General features: G+C 44.3%; 1 protein-coding gene across 4 annotated transcripts in view; it reads left to right on the forward strand.

Moving 5' to 3' along the window:
• TNPO3 (transportin 3) overlaps positions 1–25,703 on the forward strand; it is a 403,460-nt gene that overhangs the window by 300,881 nt on the left and 76,876 nt on the right. For all 4 annotated transcript variants that reach the window (XM_053716333.1, XM_053716334.1, XM_053716336.1 and 1 more), the window contains exons 15-18: positions 6,212–6,272; positions 6,461–6,601; positions 20,575–20,691; positions 23,403–23,497. In XM_053716333.1, the coding sequence (XP_053572308.1) occupies positions 6,212–6,272; positions 6,461–6,601; positions 20,575–20,691; positions 23,403–23,497 (414 nt within the window). The remainder of the gene's footprint in view (positions 1–6,211; positions 6,273–6,460; positions 6,602–20,574; positions 20,692–23,402; positions 23,498–25,703) is intronic.

Here is a 25,703-nt window from a genome sequence, read left to right on the forward strand (position 1 = left end):
GTAGATGCACTAGTAGCACCTTGGACCTTCAACCTAGCTTATGTATTCCCACCGTTTCCTCTCATCCCCAGGCTGGTAGCCAGGATCAATCAGGAGAGGGCCTCGGTGATCTTGATAGCTCCTGCGTGGCCACGCAGGACTTGGTATGCAGACCTGGTGAATATGTCATCGGCTCCACCATGGAAGCTACCTTTGAGACAGGACCTTCTTGTTCAGGGTCCATTCGAACATCCGAATCTGGTTTCCCTCCAACTGACGGCTTGGAGATTGAACGCTTGATTTTATCAAAGCGTGGGTTTTCAGATTCTGTAATAGATACTCTGATTCAGGCTAGAAAGCCTGTAACTAGAAAAATTTACCATAAAATATGGAAAAAATATATCTGTTGGTGTGAATCTAAAGGATTCCCATGGAACAAGATAAAAATTCCTAAGATTCTATCCTTTCTACAAGAAGGTTTGGAGAAAGGATTATCTGCAAGTTCTCTGAAGGGACAGATCTCTGCTTTATCTGTTTTACTTCACAAAAGACTGGCAGCTGTGCCAGATGTTCAAGCATTTGTTCAGGCTCTGGTTAGGATCAAGCCTGTTTACAGACCTTTGACTCCTCCCTGGAGTCTAAATCTAGTTCTTTCAGTTCTTCAAGGGGTTCCGTTTGAACCCTTACATTCCGTAGATATTAAGTTATTATCTTGGAAAGTTTTGTTTTTGGTTGCAATTTCTTCTGCTAGAAGAGTTTCAGAGTTATCTGCTCTGCAGTGTTCTCCGCCCTATCTGGTGTTCCATGCAGATAAGGTGGTTTTGCGTACTAAGCCTGGTTTTCTTCCGAAAGTTGTTTCCAACAAAAATATTAACCAGGAGATAGTTGTACCTTCTTTGTGTCCGAATACAGTTTCAAAGAAGGAACGTTTGTTACACAATTTGGACGTAGTCCGTGCTCTAAAATTCTATTTAGAGGCTACTAAAGATTTCAGACAAACATCATCCTTGTTTGTTGTTTATTCTGGTAAAAGGAGAGGTCAAAAAGCGACTTCTACCTCTTTCCTTTTGGCTTAAAAGCATTATCCGATTGGCTTATGAGACTGCCGGACGGCAGCCTCCTGAAAGAATCACAGCTCACTCCACTAGGGCTGTGGCTTCCACATGGGCCTTCAAGAACGAGGCTTCTGTTGACCAGATATGTAAGGCAGCGACTTGGTCTTCACTGCACACTTTTGCCAAATTTTACAAATTTGATACTTTTGCTTCTTCGGAGGCTATTTTTGGGAGGAAGGTTTTGCAAGCCGTGGTGCCTTCCATTTAGGTGACCTGATTTGCTCCCTCCCTTCATCCGTGTCCTAAAGCTTTGGTATTGGTTCCCACAAGTAAGGATGACGCCGTGGACCGGACACACCAATGTTGGAGAAAACAGAATTTATGCTTACCTGATAAATTACTTTCTCCAACGGTGTGTCCGGTCCACGGCCCGCCCTGGTTTTTTTAATCAGGTCTGATGAATTACTTTCTCTAACTACAGTCACCACGGTATCGTATGGTTTCTCCTATATATATTTCCTCCTGTCCGTCGGTCGAATGACTGGGGTGGGCGGAGCCTAGGAGGGATCATGTGACCAGCTTTGCTGGGACTCTTTGCCATTTCCTGTTGGGGAAGAGAATATCCCACAAGTAAGGATGACGCCGTGGACCGGACACACCGTTGGAGAAAGTAATTTATCAGGTAAGCATAAATTCTGTTTTTTATTCAATATGCCAGTTATGGAGGATTCTGATTTTTTTGGAGACGGATGTCTGATTCAGACTCTACTTCTTGCAAAGAATATGAATTGGCCCAGGTGATACATGCTCATCAGTTATGTTCCGAATGCCGTTTTAGAGTGCTCACTGAGCCATCCGCCTCTGGGTATTCTATTTCCCACGATCCGAGTTCCCTACCACCAACTCTTACTACGCATGCAAAAACGCTACTTATCCTTCTATGGAGTGTGGCCTGTTCCCACCGGAGGTTATGACACGATTCCGCATGGCCATATCGCTGGCGCATCTGCACCTCCCCGGAGTGTGCTTACGCTATTGTCCGTGTTCCGTTAACCGGGGCTCGTCAGACGTGGGATTGCTTGGTCCAGTTTAGCCCTCCGGGGCAGCGGGGTCAACCTTCGGGGCCGGTGTTTTCTTTTGTCCCGGCAGAGGTATGTTGCGCCTTTCGTTATAGACTGGTGTGCCTTTGTTTTTCTACTGAGGCACGTTTTGGCGTTGCTGGAGGATCCCACTCTTAATGGGTCTGGGGATTCTCAGTCTTAATCTTCGACTGGCTTGCTTGCATATACATAAGGGGCTGAAGTAATCTTCTTATAGTCTTTGTTATTTGTGTATCCTTTTCCAGTTCTGAGCATGGAAGTCTCGGACCCCTGTTAGGCTGGTCATGCGGGTCTGTCCGTTCTTCCTGGGTGATAACCTACGGGTTGCCTTATCTTTTTTTTATTTTTAATCCGATGATTTTTATGTGGTCTAAAGCTCATGTTGTGTGATGTTTCCTTCGGGAACCTTCTCTGGAATTGATACTCGCGATTTTGTGGTCGCACTGTTTACTTTGAGGACGTACTAGTTTTATGTTCTGTCTGACTGTTTATCCTCCATCTCGGGGGAGACGCTTTGTGGCCTTGACAGTTCTGGGGCCCTTGGTTTCAGGTTGGTCCTGACTGGCTACAAATCCTTCTGTCTTTGAGGCCTAGTTCAGACATGTGGCGCCTTTTATGTCTGGCTGGTCCGGTGAGGGCGCCTAGTGATCACAATATTTGTGTTGTTTACTTGTTATTTTACAAGCTTCAACTAGCATCCTAAGAGGACTTGATGGTCTGTGGTTGCTTAGGGGCATGGGGGATTGGTTCAATCCTCATTCGCCTTTTCAATCTAGTGGGCCGGGACTCCGTTGATATCCGTGGCGACATGCTCTGTCATTTCCGATCTTTCCGGGAACTAGAGTATTCCTTCCTGTTATGGGTTGGAGGCTTTGAGGATTAGGTCCTTAATACCGCCGTTCTTACGGTTTTGCCTTTTATGGTCTCTTTGGAATTATCCTTTTAGGACTTGTTCCTTTTTAGAGACTCTCTTCCTTTGGGTTAAGACTTTCTGGACTTTTTCTGGCAGCTTTGGCCGCTTAATTAGGACGTTAAGGTCGTGAGGCTCTGCCTTCCTTCGGGAGTTAGTAGTCTCCATATCAGGGGCGATAGGTGTTCTCTTTTTCCAAGCTTTTTGCCTAGGGGAGCCTGAGTTTGGGATGCTTTGCATTCTTCTCCCTTGGGTGTGGTCCTCTGGAATGTTAATCTGAAAGGATTATGGAGACTAGCCTTTCTTGTCTACTCTTTCGGGTGGCTCTGTTCTCATTCTCATTTCCCTTTGTGTTGCCCTTGGGGCATTTGGGCTCTAGAGAAATTGCGTGACTGTCGCGTCCTAGCACCTTGTTGGGGGGGTGTTGACCTCCGGCCAAGGGTGTTCTCTTCCCTTTGGGCTGGGAATTACGAGCGAGTCCTGTACCCGTTCTCCGGTTATCATCCCCTGTGAGGTCTGATTTCTTCAGATGGGGTATCTTGTGTTCCCTGGGGGTGTCGCTCGTTCTAGGACGATTCTGGGTCCAGGGTTCTTGTCTTGTATCTTTCTTGGATGTCTGGAGACTTAAGATCCTGTGGACTGGTTCGGGATGACCCAGTTTTTTCAGGGACCCTATGTTGCGACATAGGGGCTAGTTCATTGGGCTTGCAAGCAGGAAAGCCAGAGTTTACATCCACCTTCGGGTGCTGGTTATAAACTTTTAGGCCTGACTTGTCCTTCGGACTGAGTGTGCTCCTCTTCATGGGGAGTTTTTTTTCTGTTTGGTCAACAGTGATGTCTGGGTGATTTTTTTCATTTGGTTCGTGTTTTGATCATACTATGGCTTCATGTCTTGTGGACATGTTCGCTGTTCTTATCTGTGCCCTTCCCTTTTGAGGGGTTAGTTGGTCTTCCTTATGAGCTGTGGTTTCCTCCCTCTGGAGGGTCATTGTCCTGCCCTGTGTGTAGGAGGTTGGATCAGATGGCTTATTTCCGTAAGGGGCAGCATCTGCTACTCTGTGTGCTCTGTTCCACCTGTTGGAAATTGATCTCTCTACGTAGAGACTGTCTAAGAGAGTTGTGACAGGTCTTCCTACAGATCTATTGCACTTTTCTCTGTTCCAGGTCCTAGGGGGTTCTCCTTGGGAGTGCCTTATTTTGGAGGAGCGGATTAGGTTGGCTCCAGAGCTCTGTTGGGGTGGGTGAGTCCCCCCATTTTTCTTTCAATTCCCTGGGGGCTTGTGTTTGGGGTCTTTCTGTCCCCCCTGTTTATCAGATATGTGGGTTGCTTGGGCTGGTCCGGTGTTGGTTTTGTCCTCGGAGCATTCTAGGTACGGTAAGCCTCTTTGAGGTTTCTCCTTTCTCCACGTTCAAGATTTGTGGGAAGGACTGGCGACTTAGCCAGTGACGTTATCCGCTGGTTAGTAGATACTTAGCAATCTGAAGGATCCTAGCTTCAGCTGCTTTCTACTTGCCCTGCAAGTATTTAAGTTTGAGTTATTTTTAGATGACTGCAGCATGCAGTGTTTTTGCTTCAGGTGTTGTTCGTCAGACCTATCTGAGCTTGCTGCACGAGGTTTCATGTCTAAATATTTCGGTATTTTGAGCTACCTTTTTGTGACTTAGGGACCTTTGTCTTCAGTTGCTCCTAGAGTGCGGTTGCACTGTTAGGGGAAGATCCTCTCTCTGTTTCAGACTCCCGGCCTTATCCCGTGTTTTCTGTATTTCTGGGGTGTAAGCGTTGCCTCCCCTTGTTTCTATGAGACTGGTTGGGTCTCTGTTAGCCTGACCCGGTTTCTCAGGTTTTTTTGCTCTGTGTTTGTGCCCTTTTTAGGGTTTTTTCTTGAGTTCCTTATGCTCAGTTAGCTCAGCATACTAATGCACTGTAGCAAACCGAGGGTTGCAAGTTCGATCCCCGGCGAGGTCTACTCAGCCTTTCCTCCTTTCAAGGTTGATAAAATGAGCAGCGTCTTGAGTCCTTTAAGTGGGATTAGCCGCGCTTTACAAGTACAATCATGTTTTTTCTGTCTTTTTTTTGCTTCTTTTTGGAAGAATACGGTAGTTTGTTCCTTTTCTTTAATAAGTGGTGTGTTTGGAGACCTACTACTGGGCGACGGTGTCTCTTGGAGGCTGTTGACTCAGTCGAGTCTAGTTCCTGCGGTCTCTAGCAAGGCTTGTGAACTATCTGCGGGTCAGTGTCCTTGGGCCTTTTTCTTTTTTTTCAAAGTTGTTCTTGGCTTCAGACGAAGTGGGATTTTGTTGGGTAGGGGTTTTCAGGCCTGGTGCGCTCAGAATGGGCCGCCTCTTGTTATCCTCCTGTTTTTTGCATTCAGTGTCCTCTATAGCTTGGGTATTGTTTTCCCAAAAGTAATGAATGCAGCTGTGGACTCTTTCCATTTATGAAGAAAAACATAAATTATGCTTACCTGATAATTTACTTTTCTTCAGATGGAAAGGGTCCACAGCTCCCCGCCCGTGTTTTTATATGGGGCGGCCGTAATTTTTTTTGTTCTGGCACCTTTTCACCCTGATATTTCTTCTACTGTTCCTTGTTCCTCGGCAGAATGACTGGGGGATGAGGGGAGTGGGAGGAGTATTTAAGCCTTTGGCTGGGGTGTCTTTGACTCCTCCTGGTGGCCAGGTTCTGAATTCCTATCAGGTAAGATTAATTTATGTTTTTGTTAACGATTTTTGCTGAGAAAATGTATGTCGTTTCTAGAGACAGTTTTAGAACTAAAAAAAACAAGATCTGTGATATCTTCTAAATAGAGACATTGCCCCAAATCTCACATAAACCTCTAGGAGAGTATTACATTGTGAATGGGCTACCATGAATATACAGACGCATGCTACATAATTAAAAACAAAACTTTATTTTGTTACGAATGACCTTTGGAATATGTCTTAAATGTCTCTCAAAAAGAGTTTTATTTAAAAAAATAATTTCTGCACATATTCATTGGGGAGTTTCATTTTATTTTCTGTATTTGGAATGATGCATAAAAACAAGACCGTTTGCTCCAGATGGTGTTTGGTGCTGTGCTCTGCAGCCGGTGACGTTCTCAGGTGTTGAGGCCTTGAACTAATTTTATACTATTGGTTTTACGTCCTTTTTTTCTTTCTCCTAGGCATACTGTACCTAGAGTTGAGAATGGAGAAACACACCCGTGCCAAAAAGTCATCCAGGAAGTAAGGCATAGAGAGAAACTGTACACACAAACTATCTTAGGAACATTTGTATAGTTCATTTACGTAATGCGGTGGCTACAGTGGTTTGTTTCATAAAAGGCTTAATAAGACTGCTCACAGATATACATGCTTAGCCTGTAATTTGAACCAATATGTACCAAAAAGGAATTTATCACTTCCTCCCACAGATTTGGCCTGTGATATCAGAGACTCTAAACAAACACCGCGCTGATAATCGAATTGTTGAACGCTGTTGCCGCTGCCTGCGATTTGCTGTAAGATGTGTTGGGAAGGGGTCTGCTGCTCTCTTACAACCGCTAGTTACACAGGTAAGACAGGAAGATAACATTTGTGTGCTTCATTGTTAACTGGCCATTCTGAAAAAAGCGCTTATGATAATTAAAGCAGCAGTTTTGCAAATGTTGGACTTGTTCTAGGTGCTGTAAGGAGTGATGTGTAGGGATATTTACACAGCAGACAGCTGCAACATCACTTTCCTTTACAAACCTTGTACTCTTGAATCTGGTAATTTCTCCAACATTGGTGTGTCCGGTCCACGGCGTCATCCTTACTTGTGGGATTATCTCTTCCCCAACAGGAAATGGCAAAGAGCCCAGCAAAAGCTGTCCATATAGTCCCTCCTAGGCTCCGCCCACCCCAGTCATTCTCTTTGCCGTTGCACAGGCAACATCTCCACGGAGATGGTTAAGAGTATGTGGTGTTTAGTTGTAGTTTTTTTATTCTACTATCAAGAGTTTGTTATTTTAAAATAGTGCTGGTATGTACTATTTACTCTGAAACAGAAAAAGATGAAGAATTCTGTTTGTGAGAGGAAGATGATTTTAGCAGCAGTAACTAAAATCGGTTGCTGTTTCCACATAGGACTGTTGAGATGAAGTAACTTCAGTTGGGAGAAACAGTTAGCAGACTTTTCTGCTTAAGGTATGACTAGCCATATTTCTAACAAGACTGTGTAATGCTGGAAGGCTGTCATTTCCCCTCATGGGGACCGGTAAGCCATTTTCATAGTCTCAAACAGAATAAAGGGCTTAATATGGGCTATAAAACTGGTGGACACTTTTAGGGGCAAAATAGATTGCTTTATTTGGGCATTTTATACATCTTTGTTTGATATTCACACTTACAAACTTGGGGAACGTTTTTTAACGTCAGGCACTGAGTTAGACACCTTTTCAGTCAGGAAGGGCCTTCCCAGTTGTAGGCTGAGCCTCATTTTCGCGCCATTACTGCGCAGTTACTTTTGAGAGCAAGACATGCAGATGCATGTGTGTGGATCTGAAAGTGGTTGGAAAAGTTCCTAGAAGGCTTCATTTGGTATCGTATTCCCCCCTGGGTTTGGTAAAGTCGCAGCAAAGGCTGTAGCTGGGACTGTAGAGGGGTTAAAACTGTAACTGGCTCCGGTTTCTTTATTTTAAGGGTTAATGCTCTGAAATTTGGTGTGCAATACTTTTACTGCTTTAAGACACTGTGGTGAAAATTTGGTAAATTCTGAACAATTCATTCATACTTTTTCACATATTCAGTAATAAAGTGTGCCCTGTTTAAAATTTAAAGAGACAGTAACGGTTTTGTTTTAAAACGGTTTTTGTACTTTCTTGACAAGTTTAAGCCTGTTTAACATGTCTGCACCTTCAGATAAGCTATGTTCTATATGTATGAAGATCAATGTGTCTCCCCCTTCAAAATTGTGTGATAATTGTGCCATAGCGTCCAAACAAAGTAAGGACAGTACTGCCACAGATAGTAAAGTTGCCCAAGATGATTCATCAGATGAAGGGAGTAGACATAGTTCTACATCATCTCCTTCTGTGTCTACACCAGTTTTGCCCACGCAGGAGGCCCCTAGTACTTCTAGCGCGCCAATGCTTATTACTATGCAACAATTAACGGCAGTAATGGATAACTCCATAGCAAATATTTTATCCAAAATGCCTGCATATCAGAGAAAGCGTGATTGCTCTGTTTTAAACACTGTAGAGCAGGAGGGCGCTGATGATAATTGCTCTGTCATACCCTCACACCAATCTGAAGGGGTCATGAGGGAGGTTTTGTCAGATGGGGAAATTTCAGATTCAGGTAAAATTTCTCAACAGGCAGAACCTGATGTTGTGACATTTAAATTTAAATTAGAGCATCTCCGCGCACTGCTTAAGGAGGTGTTATCTACTCTGGATGATTGTGACAACCTGGTCATTCCAGAAAAATTATGCAAGATGGACAGGTTCCTAGAGGTTCCGGTGCACCCTGACGCTTTTCCTATACCCAAGCGGGTGGCGGATATAGTGAATAAGGAGTGGGAGAAGCCCGGCATACCTTTTGTCCCCCCTCCTATATTTAAGAAATTATTTCCTATGGTCGACCCCAGAAAGGACTTATGGCAGACAGTCCCTAAGGTCGAGGGGGCAGTTTCTACTCTAAACAAGCGCACTACTATTCCTATCGAGGATAATTGTGCTTTCAAAGATCCTATGGATAAAAAATTGGAGGGTTTGCTTAAAAAGATTTTTGTACAGCAAGGTTACCTCCTGCAACCCATTTTGTGCATTGTTCCTGTCACTACAGCAGCGTGGTTCTGGTTCGAGGAACTAGAAAAGTCGCTCAGTAGAGAGACTCCGTATGAGGAGGTTATGGACAGAGTTCACGCACTCAAGTTGGCTAATTCTTTTATTTTAGATGCCGCTTTGCAAATAGCTAGATTAGCGGCGAAAAATTCAGGGTTTGCAGTTGTGGCGCGCAGAGCGCTTTGGCTAAAGTCTTGGTCAGCGGATGTATCTTCCAAGACAAAATTGCTCAATATCCCCTTCAAGGGTAAAACTCTCTTTGGGCCAGAATTGAAAGAGATTATCTCAGACATCACTGGGGGAAAGGGCCACGCCCTTCCACAAGATAGGCCTTTCAAAGCCAAGAATAAGTCTAATTTTCGTTCCTTTCGCAATTTCAGGCTTCCAACTCCGCATCTTCTAAACAAGAGGGTAATGCTTCACAAACCAAACCAGCCTGGAAACCGATACAAGGCTGGAACAAGGGTAAGCAGGCCAAGAAGCCTGCTGCTGCTAACAAGACAGCATGAAGGAGTAGCCCCCGATCCGGGACCGGATCTAGTAGGGGGCAGACTCTCTCTTTGCTCAGGCTTGGGCAAGAGATGTTCAGGATCCCTGGGCACTAGAAATAGTTTCTCAGGGTTATCTTCTGGAATTCAAGGAACTACCCCCAAGGGGAAGGTTCCACATGTCTCACTTATCCTCAAACCAAATAAAGAGACAGGCATTCTTACATTGTGAAGAAACAGAGCAGAAAAAAAGGGCGCCTCCTAGTGTAGCCAATTTTTATAAAAGGAATAATGCAAAAGTAAGCATACTCACAATGTGTGAAGGCAGAGATAGTGCCTAGGTGAACGTTCTGGGAACTTCACAGTGTCCCAGCTAACTGTGCACTTTGCTGAGGGCTGCTCCTCCCAAACGCAGAAAGGATATCTGTAATCTGGAAATCAAGAGAGAAAACAAGAGGGCGACCCCTAGTGCAAATCAATGTGGAACCAGTGATGAATATCTGTTGCAGCTTGCGAATGGATACTCACAGAAAGTATTGCACCCTATAGTGCAAATGAAGCATACTAGGAATAATATGGTGTCCTAGTGCACAAATCCGCCCAAAAGCACTGTCGTGATGAGAGGTGAACTTCAAATATATCAGGTTGATGAAAAAACAGAGAACTCCAGTATCGATAAAAAAGTTTAATTAAAAAAATACACAGATCTACAATGACATCTGTAGTAAAAATACTACAGATGTCATTGTAGATCTGTGTATTTTTTTAATTAAACTTTTTTATCGATACTGGAGTTCTCTGTTTTTTCATCAACCTGATATATTTGAAGTTCACCTCTCATCACGACAGTGCTTTTGGGCGGATTTGTGCACTAGGACACCATATTATTCCTAGTATGCTTAATTTGCACTATAGGGTGCAATACTTTCTGTGAGTATCCATTCGCAAGCTGCAACAGATATTCATCACTGGTTCCACATTGATTTGCACTAGGGGTCGCCCTCTTGTTTTCTCTCTTGATTCTTACATTGTGTAGAAGACCTGTTAAAGATGGGAGTGATACACCCAGTTCCAACGGCGGAACAAGGAATGGGATTTTACTCAAATCTGTTCGTAGTTCCCAAAAAAGAGGGAACTTTCAGACCAATTCTGGATTTAAAGATCCTAAACAAATTTCTCAGAGTACCATCGTTCAAAATGGAAACCATTCGAACGATTCTACCTACAATCCAGGAGGGTCAATTTATGACTACCGTGGATCTAAAGGATGCGTATCTACATATTCCTATCCACAAAGATCATCATCAGTTCCTAAGGTTCGCCTTTCTGGACAAACATTACCAGTTTGTGGCCCTCCCATTCGGGTTAGCCACTGCTCCAAGGATTTTCACAAAGGTACTCGGGTCCCTTCTAGCGGTTCTAAGACCAAGGGGCATTGCAGTAGTACCTTACTTGGACGACATTCTGATACAAGCGTCGTCTCTTTCAAAGGCAAAGGCTCACACAAGGGCCAGATTCATAAGATTCCAATCAGACAACATGACGACTGTTGCTTACATCAACCATCAGGGGGGAACAAGGAGTTCCCTGGCGATGAGAGAAGTGACCAAAATCATAAAATGGGCGGAGGATCACTCCTGCCACCTATCTGCGATCCACATCCCATGAGTGGAAAACTGGGAGGCGGATTATCTGAATTGTCATACATTCCATCCGGGGGAGTGGGAACTCCACCCGGAGATATTTGCCCAGTTGACTCAATTATGGGGCATTCCAGACATGGATCTGATGGCGTCTCGTCAGAACTTCAAGGTTCCTTGCTACGGGTCCAGATCCAGGGATCCCAAGGCGACTCTAGTGGATGCATTAGTAGCGCCTTGGACCTTCAACCTAGCTTATGTGTTTCCACCGTTTCCTCTCATTCCCAGGCTGGTAGCCAGGATCAAGCAGGAGAGGGCCTCGGTGATCTTGATAGCTCCTGCGTGGCCACGCAGGACTTGGTATGCAGACCTGGTGAATATGTCATCGGCTCCACCATGGAAGCTACCTTTGAGACAGGATCTTCTAGTACAAGGTCCATTCGAACATCCAAATCTAGTTTCCCTCCAGCTGACGGCTTGGAAATTGAACGCTTGATTTTATCTAAGCGTGGGTTTTCGGATTCTGTAATAGATACTCTGGTACAAGCCAGAAAACCTGTAACTAGAAAATTTTACCATAAGATATGGAAAAGATATATCTGTTGGTGTGAATCCAAGGGATTCTCATGGAGTAAGATCAAAATTCCTAGGATCCTTTCTTTTCTCCAAGAAGGTTTGGATAAAGGATTATCAGCGAGTTCTCTAAAGGGACAGATTTCTGCTTTATCTGTCTTGTTGCACAAACGACTGGCAGCTGTGCCAGATGTTCAAGCATTTGGTTAGGATCAAGCCTGTTTACAGACCTTTGACTCCTCCCTGGAGTCTAAATCTAGTTCTTTCAGTTCTCCAAGGGGTTCCGTTTGAACCTTTACATTCCATAGATATTAAGTTGTTATCTTGGAAAGTTTTGTTTTTGGTTGCTTTTTCTTCTGCTAGAAGAGTTTCTGAGTTATCTGCTCTGCAGTGTACTCCGCCCTATCTGGTGTTCCATTCAGATAAGGTTGTTTTGCGTACTAAGCCTGGTTTTCTTCCAAAGGTTGTTTCCAACAAAAATATTAACCAGGAGATAGTTGTACCTTCTTTGTGTCCGAATCCAGTTTCAAAGAAGGAACGTTTGTTACACAATTTAGATGTAGTCCGTGCTCTAAAATTCTATTTAGAAGCTACAAAAGAGTTCAGACAAACATCTTCTCTGTTTGTCGTCTATTCTGGTAAAAGGAGAGGTCAAAAAGCGACTTCTACCTCTTTCCTTTTGGCTTAAAAGCATCATCCGATTGGCTTACGAGACTGCCGGACGGCAGCCTCCTGAAAGAATCACAGCTCACTCTACTAGGGCTGTGGCTTCCACATGGGCCTTCAAGAACGAGGCTTCTGTTGATCAGATATGTAAGGCAGCGACTTGGTCTTCCCTGCACACTTTTGCCAAATTTTACAAATTTGATACTTTTGCTTCTTCGGAGGCTATTTTTGGGAGAAAGGTTTTGCAAGCCGTGGTGCCTTCTGTTTAGGTAACCTGATTTGCTCCCTCCCTTCATCCGTGTCCTAAAGCTTTGGTATTGGTTCCCACAAGTAAGGATGATGCCGTGGACCGGACACACCAATGTTGGAGAAAACAGAATTTATGCTTACCTGATAAATTACTTTCTCCAACGGTGTGTCCGGTCCACGGCCCGCCCTGGTTTTTTGAATCAGGTTTGATGAATTATTTTCTCTAACTACAGTCACCACGGCACCCTATAGTTTCTCCTGTTTTTTTCCTCCTGTCAGTCGGTCGAATGACTGGGGTGGGCGGAGCCTAGGAGGGACTATATGGACAGCTTTTGCTGGGCTCTTTGCCATTTCCTGTTGGGGAAGAGATATTCCCACAAGTAAGGATGACGCCGTGGACCGGACACACCGTTGGAGAAAGTAATTTATCAGGTAAGCATAAATTCTGTTTTCTTTTTAAATGGAACGAATCCACAGCTGCATTCATTACTTTTGGGAAATAAGAACGTGGCCACCAGGAGGAGGCAAAGACACCCCAGCCAAAGGCTAAAATACTCCTCCCACTCCCCTCATCCCCAAGTCATTCCTTGCCTTTCGTCCCTGGAGGTTGGCAGAGAAGTGTCAGAATGTATTTTGTCTCTTATGGAGGGTAGTACTCTTCGACATGGGACAGGAGTTTTAAGTAATCCTGTCAGTCTCTCAGTGAGGGCTTGGATGAAAGTTAGAGTCCGGAGATGCAGGAAGAGTCTTTCTGCGACACCATCCCGACTCATGTTAACAGCTCCTCAAGCAATCAGCGTTGTCAAACTTTGCTATGCTGCCTGCTTTCTTCTCTCAAGTCCATGGCGGAGGCGATGCTACTATCCGTCACACTTGAAGGGCCGTGTTCCTGTTCCACGGTGTAGAATCCGGTAAGTTTGTTTCATTTTCTTTCTTTGTGAATGTACTGTATTAATGTTTTCCAGAGAGGCTACCACCTTGCGGAACTAACTTGACATAAGGGTCTTCATTCAGCATTTTCCCTTGTGGATCCTGTTGTGGGTTGTTACCGGACCTATAGGCTCCAGGGTTGGTTTGGGGTTCCCCAGTTCCTGGAAACTTGGGCTATGTCTTTTTACTCTTATTATTTGACCTGGTCTTGTTTGGCGAGGTTTTCTGATTGTCATTGCTCATTGGGCTTGTTTGCAACTTAGGCGGTTTCCCTTGATCAGCTTGCTGTAGTATCCATTGAATTCACTGCTCTGCAGGCAAATGGACTTGCAGTGTCACTGCTGCTACTTTTGCACATTGGTTGAGTGTTAGCAGGCTAGTTTTAGGGGAATCACTTTCTCAGGGCTTCTGAGTTGGGGATTGATCACTCCTTTAACCTGTGGCTTCGTGACTTGTGGAAGGTGTGTGCTGCCTTTTAGCCCTTTTCCCTTCTTGGTCTTAGTCTCCTTTTTATGGAGATATGGTCTCTTTCGTAAGGTTTCTCCTGGATCAGGAGATGGGACCTGTGAGTTTCCCTAGCTGAGAGGTATAGTCTTCTCTGGGTTGTTACGTTCCATTTGGAGACTTGCTGGCTCTGTGACAAGACTAAGTTGGACCTTTTTGCTAGATCCTTTCGGTCTACTGTCTTGTCTGTTCTAAGGAGTCTGGTTTCATCTGTGCTCTGTTGGATTGGCTGTGGCCATTCTTCTGCTCGTTTTTGAGCTGGTTTTGGGGTTCTTCTGTTCCCCTGTTTCAGACCTGCCGTTACTGGGGCTGACCCGGCTGGGAGTGGGTTCTGAGAGATGTTGTCATCAACAGGATCTAGGTGGACGTAATATCTAGCTAGCTCCCTAAGCTTACAAGCAGAGGGTCTAGGATTGCTCCACCTCGGGTTCTGGGTGTCGCTTCTTTTTCTTGGGGGACCTTGTGGAGGTTATGATTCCCCCTTTTTCTTTCTAATGACACGGTGAGTCCACGGATCATCTTAATTACTGTTGGGAATATCACTCCTGACCAGCAGGTGGTGGCAAAGAATACCACGGCAAAAGCTGTTAAATACCACTCCCCCCCCTACCCACAATCCCCAGTCATTCTTTGTATCAGTTGCAAGGAGGAGTAAAGTTAGGTGTCTGATTCTTCAACCAAGAGTTTATTTTTTTAAGCAGAGCAAGTTTGCTCTGGTTTTCTTTGGGGTTTAGCTGTAGTCCATGTCAGTCTCTAAAGTAGAGCAAGTGGTGGCTTTTAAGCATTTGGGAACTTGTAATCGCCACTGTGCCTCCCAAGTAATTTTATGCTGCCCTTGGTTGAAAGTTTTGAGTAAGTTTACTCAGCCTTTTCTTTTTTCCACAGGTCCTTGTGAGGTAGGAAGCCCCTCTCATACCAAGTGAGCTGTCCTGCTGCTGGACAGATTTTTGAGGTAAGTGCCTATTTCTTTCCCTGTTTTGATATAGGAGAATTTGGCATTTTGACAGTTAGTTCTGTCTAAATATACAGTCAGCCTTCTAGGTTAACGGTTTATTGTATGGCAGTTTTGCAGGCACTGAGGATATTTGGTTCAGTTTATTATGTTTTCACTTTGGTGTACATGTTTTTTGTTTGTGTATTAATGGCTACCGGGAGGTTTATTAGGCCACACCCACAATAGGCGTGCTTATCTGAGATAGCAAGGGCGTTTTTTTGGCACCCTTTTAGCTGTTTCCTGTTGTTCCTGGATGTTGCAGCTCTGTTGCATAGCTCCTCAGAGGTGTTTCAGCATTCTCTCTGGTGCGGCTGTGTGGGGGTCCGGATCATTTTCTGACTTTGTTTCTGGCAGCCTCGAGGTCAGGTAGGCATCGCAGCAGAGCAGAGCTTTTGCTGAGGTGTGGAGGTTGCCTGTTGTTTTTTGGGGGGCTGTTGCTCTGTTTATATTTAAGTTTCTGTCTGAATTTCAGGGACTATAACGTTTGTTTCTCTTTTTGCATTCATTTTGTGAAAAATTGTTGCTGCAAAATTTGTGCAGTTTATTTAAGGATTTTGAAGGAGAAAATGTAAAATTTGTTTGAAATTTAAAGGGACAGTAACGATTTTTTGTTTCATTAAAATTCTGATTTGAATTTATTGATTAAGGTTTTTTCCTTTGGAATAAGATGGACCAAGAGGCCCTGCAAGCTGTTGCTTGTTCTCTATGTTTAAATACTAATGTTGAGCCTCCTATCCCATTTTGTCCCTCTTGTATTGAGAGAATATTACATTACAAGGATAGACTTTTTAATTCTGAGCCTTCATTGCCTAGGGCGGATGTTGTTCAGGTTAATCCGCAGCTTTCTCCTCATACGTCCCAATCTTCTGCAGTGCCCTGTGTTTTGTCTCAGGTTGTTTTTTCCTTGCAGGATATGGCTACCCATATATCCTTAACAGTATCTGAGGCTTTGTCTGCTTTTCCTATGTTGCAGGGGAAGCACAAGAGGAAGTATAAGGTTTCTTATTCTGTTGCAATTGTGTCTTGTGTTTCTTCTCATAAGTCTGAGGAGGAAGATACTTCAGTTGCATCTGAGGGTGAGATCTCGGATTCTGATAGTGTAAATCTTTCTTCTGAACCTGAGGTTGTTTCCTTTAGGTTTAAGCTGGAGCACCTCCGTTTGTTACTCAAGGAGGTTTTGGCTACCTTTTAATGACTGAGGCGTTAATCATTGTTATTCCTAAGAAATCTACTAAGCTTAAGTTTTTTGATGTCCCTTCCTCAGTGGAAGTTTTTCCAATACCAGATCGTGTTTCAGATATTTTTAGGAAGACATTTCCTATTGTTGATTCTATAAAAGAACCAATAAACACAGTAGATTTGCATAATCAACAAATGCAAGATAACAAGACAATACAATAGCATTTACTCTAAATTTCAAATGAGTTGTAGATTTTTTTTTATAACAAATTTCAGTTATGTATATTTCCACTCCCCCTGTATCATGTGATAGCAATCAGCCAATCACAAATGCATATACGTATAGTTTGTGAATTCTTGCACATGCTCGTTAGGAGCTGGTGACACAAAAAGTGTAAATATAAAATACTGTGCACATTTTTTTTTTAATGGAAGTAAATTGGAAAGTTGTTTAAAATTACATGTTGTATCTGAATCATGAACATTTTATTTGACCTGAGTGTCCCTTTAAGGAATCTTGGCAGATGGTTCCTAAGGTAGAGGGAGCAGTTTCCACTCTGACCAAGAGGACCACTATTTATATTGAGGACAGCTGTTCCTTTAAAGATTCTATAGATAAGAAGTTGAAAGCTTTGCTTAAAAAGATTTATGTTCACCAAGGGTATCAATGGCAACCGGCTGCATGTATTGCTACGGTTACTAGTGTGACGGCATGTTAGTTTGATGCATTGTCTGATTCTATTCAGTTGAAGACATTCAAGATAGAATCAAGGCTTTGAAGTTGGCTAATTCCTTTATTGCAGATGCTTCTCTACAGGTCATCAAGTTAGGAGCTAAAATTTCTGGTTTTACCATTTTAGCTTGCATCCTGGTCTGCGGATGTGTCCTCATCTAAGCTTTTGTCTATTCCTTACAAGGGTAAGACCTTGTTTGGGCCATGTTTGGCTGAGATTATTTCTGATATTACGGGAGGCAAGGGGCATTCTCTTCCTCAGGATAAAAGAAATAAACAGAAGGGTCGGCAGAGTAATTTTCGTTCCTTTCGTAACTTCTCTGGTTAATATTTCTCTTTTTCCTCCAAGCAGGAACAGTCCAAGCCATCTTGGAAGTCAAATCGGTCTTGGAATAAGGGGAAGCAGTCCAGGAAGCCTGTTGTTGACTCAATCAGCATGTAAGGTCTGCCACCGATATGGGAATGGCTCTTGTGGGGGGCAGACTCTTTCTTCGCTCAAGCTTGGGTTCAAGATGTTTAGGATCCCTGGGTGGTAGATAGTGTCCCAGGGTTACAAACTAGAGTTCAAGAATTTTCATCCCAGAGGCAGGTTTCTTCTCTCCAGGTTTTCTGTAAACCAGATAAAAGGAGAGGCGTTCTTACGTTGTGTTCAGAATGTTTCCGACATGGGAGTGAAAGTTCCTGTTCCGGTTCAGGAACAGGGTCTGGGTTTTTATTCCAATCTCTTCGTCATTCCCAAAAGGAGGGAACTTTCAGACCTATTTTAGATCTCAAGAGTATTAAACAAGTTTCTCAGGGTTCAGTCTTTCAAGATGGAAACTATTCGTTCCATTCTTCCTTTGGTTCAGGAAGGTCAGTTCACGACCACAGTGGATCTAAAGGATGCGTATCTTCATATTCCCATTCACAGGGATCATTGCAGGTTCCTAAGATTTGCATTTCTTGTAGCACTTCCTTTTAGTCTGGCAACAGCTCCCAGAATTTTTTCAAAGGTCGTGGGAGCATTGTTGACGGTGCTTCGATTGAAGGGTGTTGCAGTGGCTCCTTATCTGGATTACATTCTAGTTCAGGCTCCATCTTTTCAACTAGCAAACTCCCACACAGAGTTGTTGTCTTTTCTGCGCTCCCACGGTTGGAAGGTGAATTTAGGAAAAAGTTCCTTAATTCCGTATACAAGAGTGGTATTTTTGTGGACCATTATATATATTCTCTAGAGATGATTTTTCTGACAGAAGCCAGAAAAACATTTTTTCAAGATTTTCAATACGTGTCTTGCTCTACAGTCCCTTCCTCGGCCGTCAGTGGCTCAGTGCATGGAGGTTATTGGTCTGATGGTTTCAGTCATGGACATCATTCTGTTTGCTCGGTTCCATCTCAGACCTCTGCAGTTATGCTTGCTCAGGCAGTTGATCTATCTCCAAAGATTATTCTAGATCAGATGTCCAGAGATTCTCTTCCATGGTTGTCTCCGGATCTTCTCTCACAGGGAACTTGCTTTCGCAGACCTGCCTGGGTGATTGTAATCACGGGTGACAGTTTTCTGGGCTGGGGTGCTGTCTGGGGTTTATTAAGGGCTCAGGGTCTATGGACTCGGGAGGAGTTGGTTTTTCCAATAAATGTTTTGGAACTGAGAGCAATTTTCAATGCTCTTTTTAGCCTGGCTTCAACTAGCTTCAACCCAGTTTATCAGGTTCGGGGGAGTGGGAACTTCATCCAGAGGTATTTTCCAGCTTGATTCTCAGTTGGGGCAGCCGGAGTTGGATCTCATGGCATTTCGTCAGAATGCCAAGCTCCCGAGGTACGGGTTGAGATCAAAGGAACCTCAGGCTGTTCTGATAGATGCTCTGGCAGTTCCTTAGGCTTTCAGTCTGGCATATGTGTTCCCTCCGTTTGCTCTTCTTCCTCTGGTTATTGCTCGGGTCAGACAAGAGAGGGCATCAGTGATTCTCATTGCTCCGACGTGGCCTCGCTGAATCTAGTTTGCAGATCTGGTAGAGATGTCTTCTCTTCCACCTTGGCGTCTTCCATTAAGGAATGACCACCTTCTGCAGGGTCCCTTCCTTAATTCAAATCTAGTTTCTCTGAAGCTGACTGCTTGGAGAGTGAACGCTTGGTGGTTTTTCTGAGTCAGTCATTGAGACTATGATTCAGGCTCGTAAGCATGTGACTAGGAAGATTTATTATAAGATTTGGCATAAATATTTGTATTGGTGTGAATCCAAAGGCTACCCGTGGAGTAGTTGGGATTCCTAGGATTTTGTCTTTTCTCCAGGAGGGTTTGGAGAGAGGTTTATCTGCTAGTACCCTGAAGGGTCAAATTTCTGCTTTCCAGTCCTTTAACAGGCTCCGTTTGAATCTATGCATTCTTTGGATATTAATATGTTATCTTGGAAGGTTTTGTCTCTGGTGGCTATTTCTTCGGCTCAAAGAGTTTCGGAGCTTTCAGCCTTACAGTATGAATCGCCTCTTCTTGTTTTTCACTCTGATAAGGTAGTTCTGCGTACTGCCTTGGGTTTTCTTCATTATTAATCAAGAGATTGTTGTTCCTTCTTTGTGTGCTAATCCTACTTCTCATGAGGAGCGTTTGTTGCACAACCTGGATGTGGTTCGTGCTTTGAAATATTATTTGCAGGCGACTAAGGATTTTCGCCAGTCTTCTTCTTTGTTTTTTCTTGGAAGCGTAAGGGTAAGAAAGCTACGGCTACTTTCTTTTGCATGATGTACCGAGTCCACGGATTCATCCTAACTTGTGGGATATTGTCCTTCCTGACAGGAAATAGCAAAGAGAGCACCACAGCAGAGCTGTCTATATAGCTCTCCCCTTAACTCCACCCCCCAGTCATTCTCTTTGCTGGCTCTAAGCAGGAAGAGTAAAGAGAAGAGGTGTTAAACTTAGTTTTATTTTATCTATAATCAAGAGTGTGTTATTTTTAAATGGTACCGGTGTTATACTATTTACTCTCAGGCAGGACATAGAGGAAGTTTTCTGCCTGGAGGATTATGATCTTAGCATTTGTAACTAAGGTCCACTGCTGTTCCCACAGAAGCTGAGGAGTACAGGAAAACTTCAGTGTGAGGAACAGTTTCTTCCTATACAGCAATGAGGTATGTTCAGTCATATTTTCTGCAGAGGCTGTGTTAACTCAGAAAGACTGACAGTGTCCCTATTAGGGGAAGGGTAAGCAGCAATCCTAGTGTTATCAGAGGTTTTTACTAGCTTGCATAAAGGGTTAATTTCTTTCATGTAATTAGCAAGAGTCCATGAGCTAGTGCCTCCTCCTGGTGGCCAGGTTCTTAATTCCCAAAAGTAATGAATGCAGCTGTGGACTCTCCATCAAAAGAAAAGAATTATCAGGTAAGCATAATTTGTTTTGAAGAGTTAATTACTTGTGTTGTATCCATAGGATATCTGTGTTTGTCACCACGAGTGACTAGATTGGGTGAGAGTTTATCATCTGCTTCCAAACCACTGTGTTGTCGCACACACAAGATTAGTTATTTTGTTAATGATGCACATTTTTGAGATTCTGTATAAAAATTCAGTGGTAGAGAGTGCATACACGTGATGTACCAGTAATTGTAGTACTCTATATAGTACTGCATCCCTCAATAATAGTACTTAAACCCTGCCAAGCCCCTAATCCTGTGGTTGAGTAATCTTCAGTAAAAATGCCGGCTCTGGTCTCTTTTGGTGGAGGGATGTTTCGGTGTCTGTCTTACTGTGGGGTTGTATTTTCAGTGCGCAGCTTTCTTGTCTGCTCTAGATGGTCGGTGTGTACCAAGTTCATCAACATTCGTGCTTCCTGTACCTGGGCAGTATCCTGGTGGATGAGTATGGCATGGAGGAGGGCTGTCAGCAAGGTCTGCTCGATATGCTGCAGGTGAGTGATGACTAAGCTTCATCTAATCTGAAATCTGCTTTTGTTTTTAGCGACACTATTTGATACTAAAGCCCAGATCAGAAGGGTTTTTTTTTTTTTTATGTCAGCAAACATTGTCTATAGATGATCATTTGTGGTCATTAACAGGTCAGGGGTATTGTCTTAGTGCAGGTATCCATATGTCAGCATTAGTCCCCAATGGTAGGTCAAGGGCACAGTCTCTGTGCAGAAGGCTTCTGGTATACATAGGTCAGCATTAGTCCCCAGTGGTAAGTCAGGGGCATAGTCACTCAGTGCAAAATGCTTCTGGTATACATAGGCCAGCATTAGTCCCCAGTCGTAGGTCAGGGGCACAGTCCCCCCAGTACAGAAGGCTTCTGGTATACATAAGTCAGCATTGGTCCCCAGTCGTAGGTCAGGGGCACAGTCCGCTAGTACAGAAAGCTTCTGGTATACATAGGTCAGCATTAGTCCCCAGTGGTAGGTCAGGGGCATAATCCCTCAGTACAGAAGGCTTCTGGTATAGATAGGTCAGCATTAGTCCCCAGTGATGGTTTAGGGGCATAGTCCCCCAGTGCAGAAGGATTCTGGTATACACAGGTCAGCATTAGTCCCCAGTGGTAGGACATGGTCACTGTCCCTCAGTGTAGAAGGCTTCTGGTATACACAGGTCAGCATTAGTCCCCAGTGGTAGGTCAAGGGCACAGTCCCCCAGTGCAGAAGGATTCTGGTATATACACAGGTCAGCATTAGTCCACAGTGGTAGGGCATGGTCACTGTCCCTCAGTGCAGAAGGCTTCTGGTATACATAGGTCAGCATTAGTCCACAGTGGTAGGGCATGGTCACTGTCTCTCAGTGCAGAATGCTTTTGGTATACATAGGTCAGCATTAGTCCCCAGTGGTAGGTCAGGGGCACCGTGCCCCAGTGCATAAGGCTTCTGGTATACATAGGTCAGCATTAGTCCCCAGTGGTAGGTCAGGGGCACAGTCCTCCAGTGCAGAAGGCTTCTGGTAATGATAGGTCAGCATTAGTTCCAAGTGGTAGGTCAGGGGCACAGTCCCCCAGTGCAGAAGGCTTCTGGTAACGATAGGTCAGCATTAGTTCCAAGTGGTAGGTCAGGGGCACAGTCCCCCAGTACAGAAGGCTTCTGGTATCCATAGGTCAGCATTAGTCCCCAGTGGTGGGGCATGGTCACTGTCCCTCAGTGCAGAAGGCTTCTGGTATACATAGGTCAGCATTAGTCCCCAGTGGTAGGTAGTTCTCTGTGCAGAAGGCTTCTGGTATCGATAGGTCAGGGGCACAGTCCCTCAGTGCAGAAGGCTTCTGGTATCCATAGGTCAGCATTAGTCACCAGTGGTAGATCATGGCCACTGTCCCTCAGTGCAGAAGGCTTCTGTTATACATAGGGCAGCATTAGTCCCCAGTGGTAGGTCAGGGGCACAGTCACTGTGCTTTAGGGTTCTGGTATCCATAGGTCAACATTAGTCCCCACTGGTAGATCAGGGGCACAGTCCACCAGTGCAGAAGGCTTCTGGTATCCATAGGTCAGCATTAGTCCCCAGTGGTAGGTCAGGGGCACAGTCCCCCAGTGCAGAAGGCTTCTGGTATCCATAGGTCAGCGTTAGTCACCAGTGGTAGGGCATGGTCACTGTCCCTCAGTGCAGAATGCTTTTGGTATAAATAGGTCAGCATTAGTCCCCAGTGGTAGGTCAGGGGCACAGTCCCCCAGTGCAGAAGGCTTCTGGTATCCATAGGTCAGCGTTATTCACCAGTGGTAGGGCATGGTCACTGTCCCTCAGTGCAGAATGCTTTTGGTATACATAGGTCAGCATTAGTCCCCAGTGGTAGGTCAGGGGCACAGTCCACCAGTGCAGAAGGCTTCTGGTATACATAGGTCAGCATTAGTCCCCAGTGGTAGGTCAGGGGCGCAGTCCCCCAGTGCAGAAGGCTTCTGGTATCGATAGGTCAGCATTTGTTCCCAGTGGTAGGGCATGGTCACTGTCCAGAAGGCTTCTGGTATCCATAGGTCAGCATTAGTCCCCAGTGGTGGGGCATGGTCACTGTCCCTCAGTGCTGTAGGCTTCTGGTATCCATAGGTCAGCATTACTCCCCAGTGGTAGATCAGGGGCACAGTCCAGAAGGCTTCTGTTATACATGTGTCAGCATTAGTCCTCAGTGGTAGGCCAGGGGCACAGTCTCTGTGCTGTAGGATTCTGGTATACATAGGACAGCATTAGTCCCCAGTGGTAGGCCAGGGGCACAGTCTCTGTGCTGTAGGCTTCTGGTATACATAGGTCAGCATTAGTCCCCAGTGGTAGGTCAGAGGCACAGTCCCCTAGTGCAGAAGGCTTCTGGTATACATAGGTCAGCATTAGTCCCCAGTAGTAGGTCAGGGGCACAGTCCCCCAGTGCAGAAGGCTTCTGGTATCCATAGGTCGCATTAGTCCCCAGTGGTAGGGCATGGGCACTGTCCATCAGTGCAGAAGGCTTCTATACATAGGTCAGCATTAGTTCCCAGTGGTAGGTCAGGGGCACAGTTCCCTAGTGCAGAAGGCTCCTGATATCCATAAATCTGCGTTAGCGCCCAGTGGTACTGTAGCCAGATCTTGCATAGCTTTACATTTGATAAAGAAAAATCGCAATTATACCATTGCAGACACTACTATGTTTTATCTTTTTATTTCAATGAAGTGTATATTGTCTTTGCAGGCACTCTGTGTACCCACCTTTCAGCTCTTGGAGCACCAGAGAGGATTGCAGAATCACCCAGACACTGTGGATGACTTGTTCCGGTTGTTCACCAGGTAATGTTGAGTGGTGGGTGGGAAGGGCAGGGAGGTGTGAGTTAAAACTGGGTACAGTGGGGGCAGGTACGACAACGTTATGTGACCATACTTATTTATTATTAGATATACGTAGTGTTACAGGCAAGTTTCAGCTGAACATCTTGGTGTATGTTTAGATATAATTTGCCACAGATACACCATAATGCGACAGATTTAACAGGTAACGAAGAGGTAATAAATCTTCGTGTGTTAGTAGCAAGAGATTCTAAGAGTCTGATTTTTATATTGATTACCATATGGCTGTTTATTCAACTGCTTCACAGAATAATCTTGCTTAACAATCAGCCACTCATAGTGTAAAATGCATTCATAGAAATGTCTTGTATTTATGAAAAAAAGAAAAACTAATTTCTTTCTAATGGCAGTTAGTCCACACATTCATTCATTACTGTTGGGAATACAACACCTGGCCATCAGGAGGAGGCAAAGACACCCCAGCCAAAGCTATAAGTATCCCTCCCACTTTACCTGTAATTCTTTGCCTCGACTACTAGAAGGTAGGCATAGAATGTGCTGTGAAGATACCTTGATTCAGGCCCGTAAACCAGTTACTAGACGTATTTACCACAAGGTGTGGCGTGCTTATCTCTCTTGGTGTGAACCGGAAATTCCTTTTCTTTTTTTTAAGACACTGAGTCCACGGATCATCTTAATTACTAATGGGATATTCACCTCCTGGTCAGCAGGAGGTGGCAAAGAGCACCACAGCAGAGCTGTTAAATAGCTCCTCCCTTCCCTCCCTCTCCAGTCATTCTCTTTGCCTGCGTTAGTGATAGGAAGAGGTAAAGTGAGGTGTTAGTATAGATTCTTCAATCAAGAGTTTATTATTTTAAAGTAGTGTAAGATTGTGCTGCCTTGTTCTAGGGTGTAGCCGTAGTCCATATCAGTCTTTTCAGTAGAGCTTTGGTTGCTTTAGAGCAATGGGAACTTGTGGGACATAATTCTCACTGTGCCTCCCATATTCTGATGCTGCCCTAACCCTGAAAAACTGAGGGATTTTACTCAGGATTTTTGTTTATTTACAGGGCCATGGGAGGGAGAGGACCTCCTAAACCTGGTAACTGCCTTGCTGCCACGCAGAAGATGGGGTAAGTGCTGACTTTTTTTCTGGAGATGTAAGGAACACAGAAAAAGGTTTGGGGCACTTTATTATTTTTGTCAGACCTCATTGAACTTGGGTTAGATTCTCCTTGTATATTGGGGGACAATATGGCAGTTAGGAGACACTGGACTTGTGACTCATCTCTCGGCGGTCTCATATCTGATAATAGCCGACCGGGAGATTACATATTGAGAGGAAAACAAGACAAGTGCAAGCTCAATGGGTTCTCTATTAAGGGTAGCCGACGGACAATGAAGCTGCTCAGTCTTTCTTTTGCTCCCGGTGCCTGTACTTAGAATGCCGACCGGGAGATAACATATTTAGATTAACTCTGATGAGCTGTTTGGCAACCTCAGTGTGAAGGGGTTTGCTTCTGTTTAACTGTTTTCTCCCGGTGGGGACAGGGAGATCTCATATTGGGATTATTTTACTCTGATAAGCTGTTTGGCAAGCTCAGTGTGATGAGGGTGTTTTCTTTCATGTAATTAGCAAGAGTCCATGAGCTAGTGACGTATGGGATATACATTCCTACCAGGAGGGGCAAAGTTTTCCAAACCTTAAAATGCCTATAAATACACCCCTCACCACACCCACAAATCAGTTTTACAAACTTTGCCTCCTATGGAGGTGGTGAAGTAAGTTTGTGCTAGATTCTACGTTGATATGCGCTCCGCAGCAGGTTGGAGCCCGGTTTTCCTCTCAGCGTGCAGTGAATGTCAGAGGGATGTGAGGAGAGTATTGCCTATTTTGAATGCAGTGATCTCCTTCTACGGGGTCTATTTCATAGGTTCTCTGTTATCGGTCGTAGAGATTCATCTCTTACCTCCCTTTTCAGATCGACAATATACTCTTATATATACCATTACCTCTGCTGATTCTCGTTTCAGTACTGGTTTGGCTTTCTACAACATGTAGATGAGTGTCCTGGGGTAGGTAAGTCTTATTTTCTGTGACACTCTAAGCTATGGTTGGGCACTTTTTTATAAAGTTCTAAATATATGTATTCAAACATTTATTTGCCTTGACTCAGGATGTTCAACATTCCTTATTTCAGACAGTCAG

Source organism: Bombina bombina, chromosome 6, assembly GCF_027579735.1.
Source record: "Bombina bombina isolate aBomBom1 chromosome 6, aBomBom1.pri, whole genome shotgun sequence".
Taxonomy (NCBI): domain Eukaryota; kingdom Metazoa; phylum Chordata; class Amphibia; order Anura; family Bombinatoridae; genus Bombina; species Bombina bombina.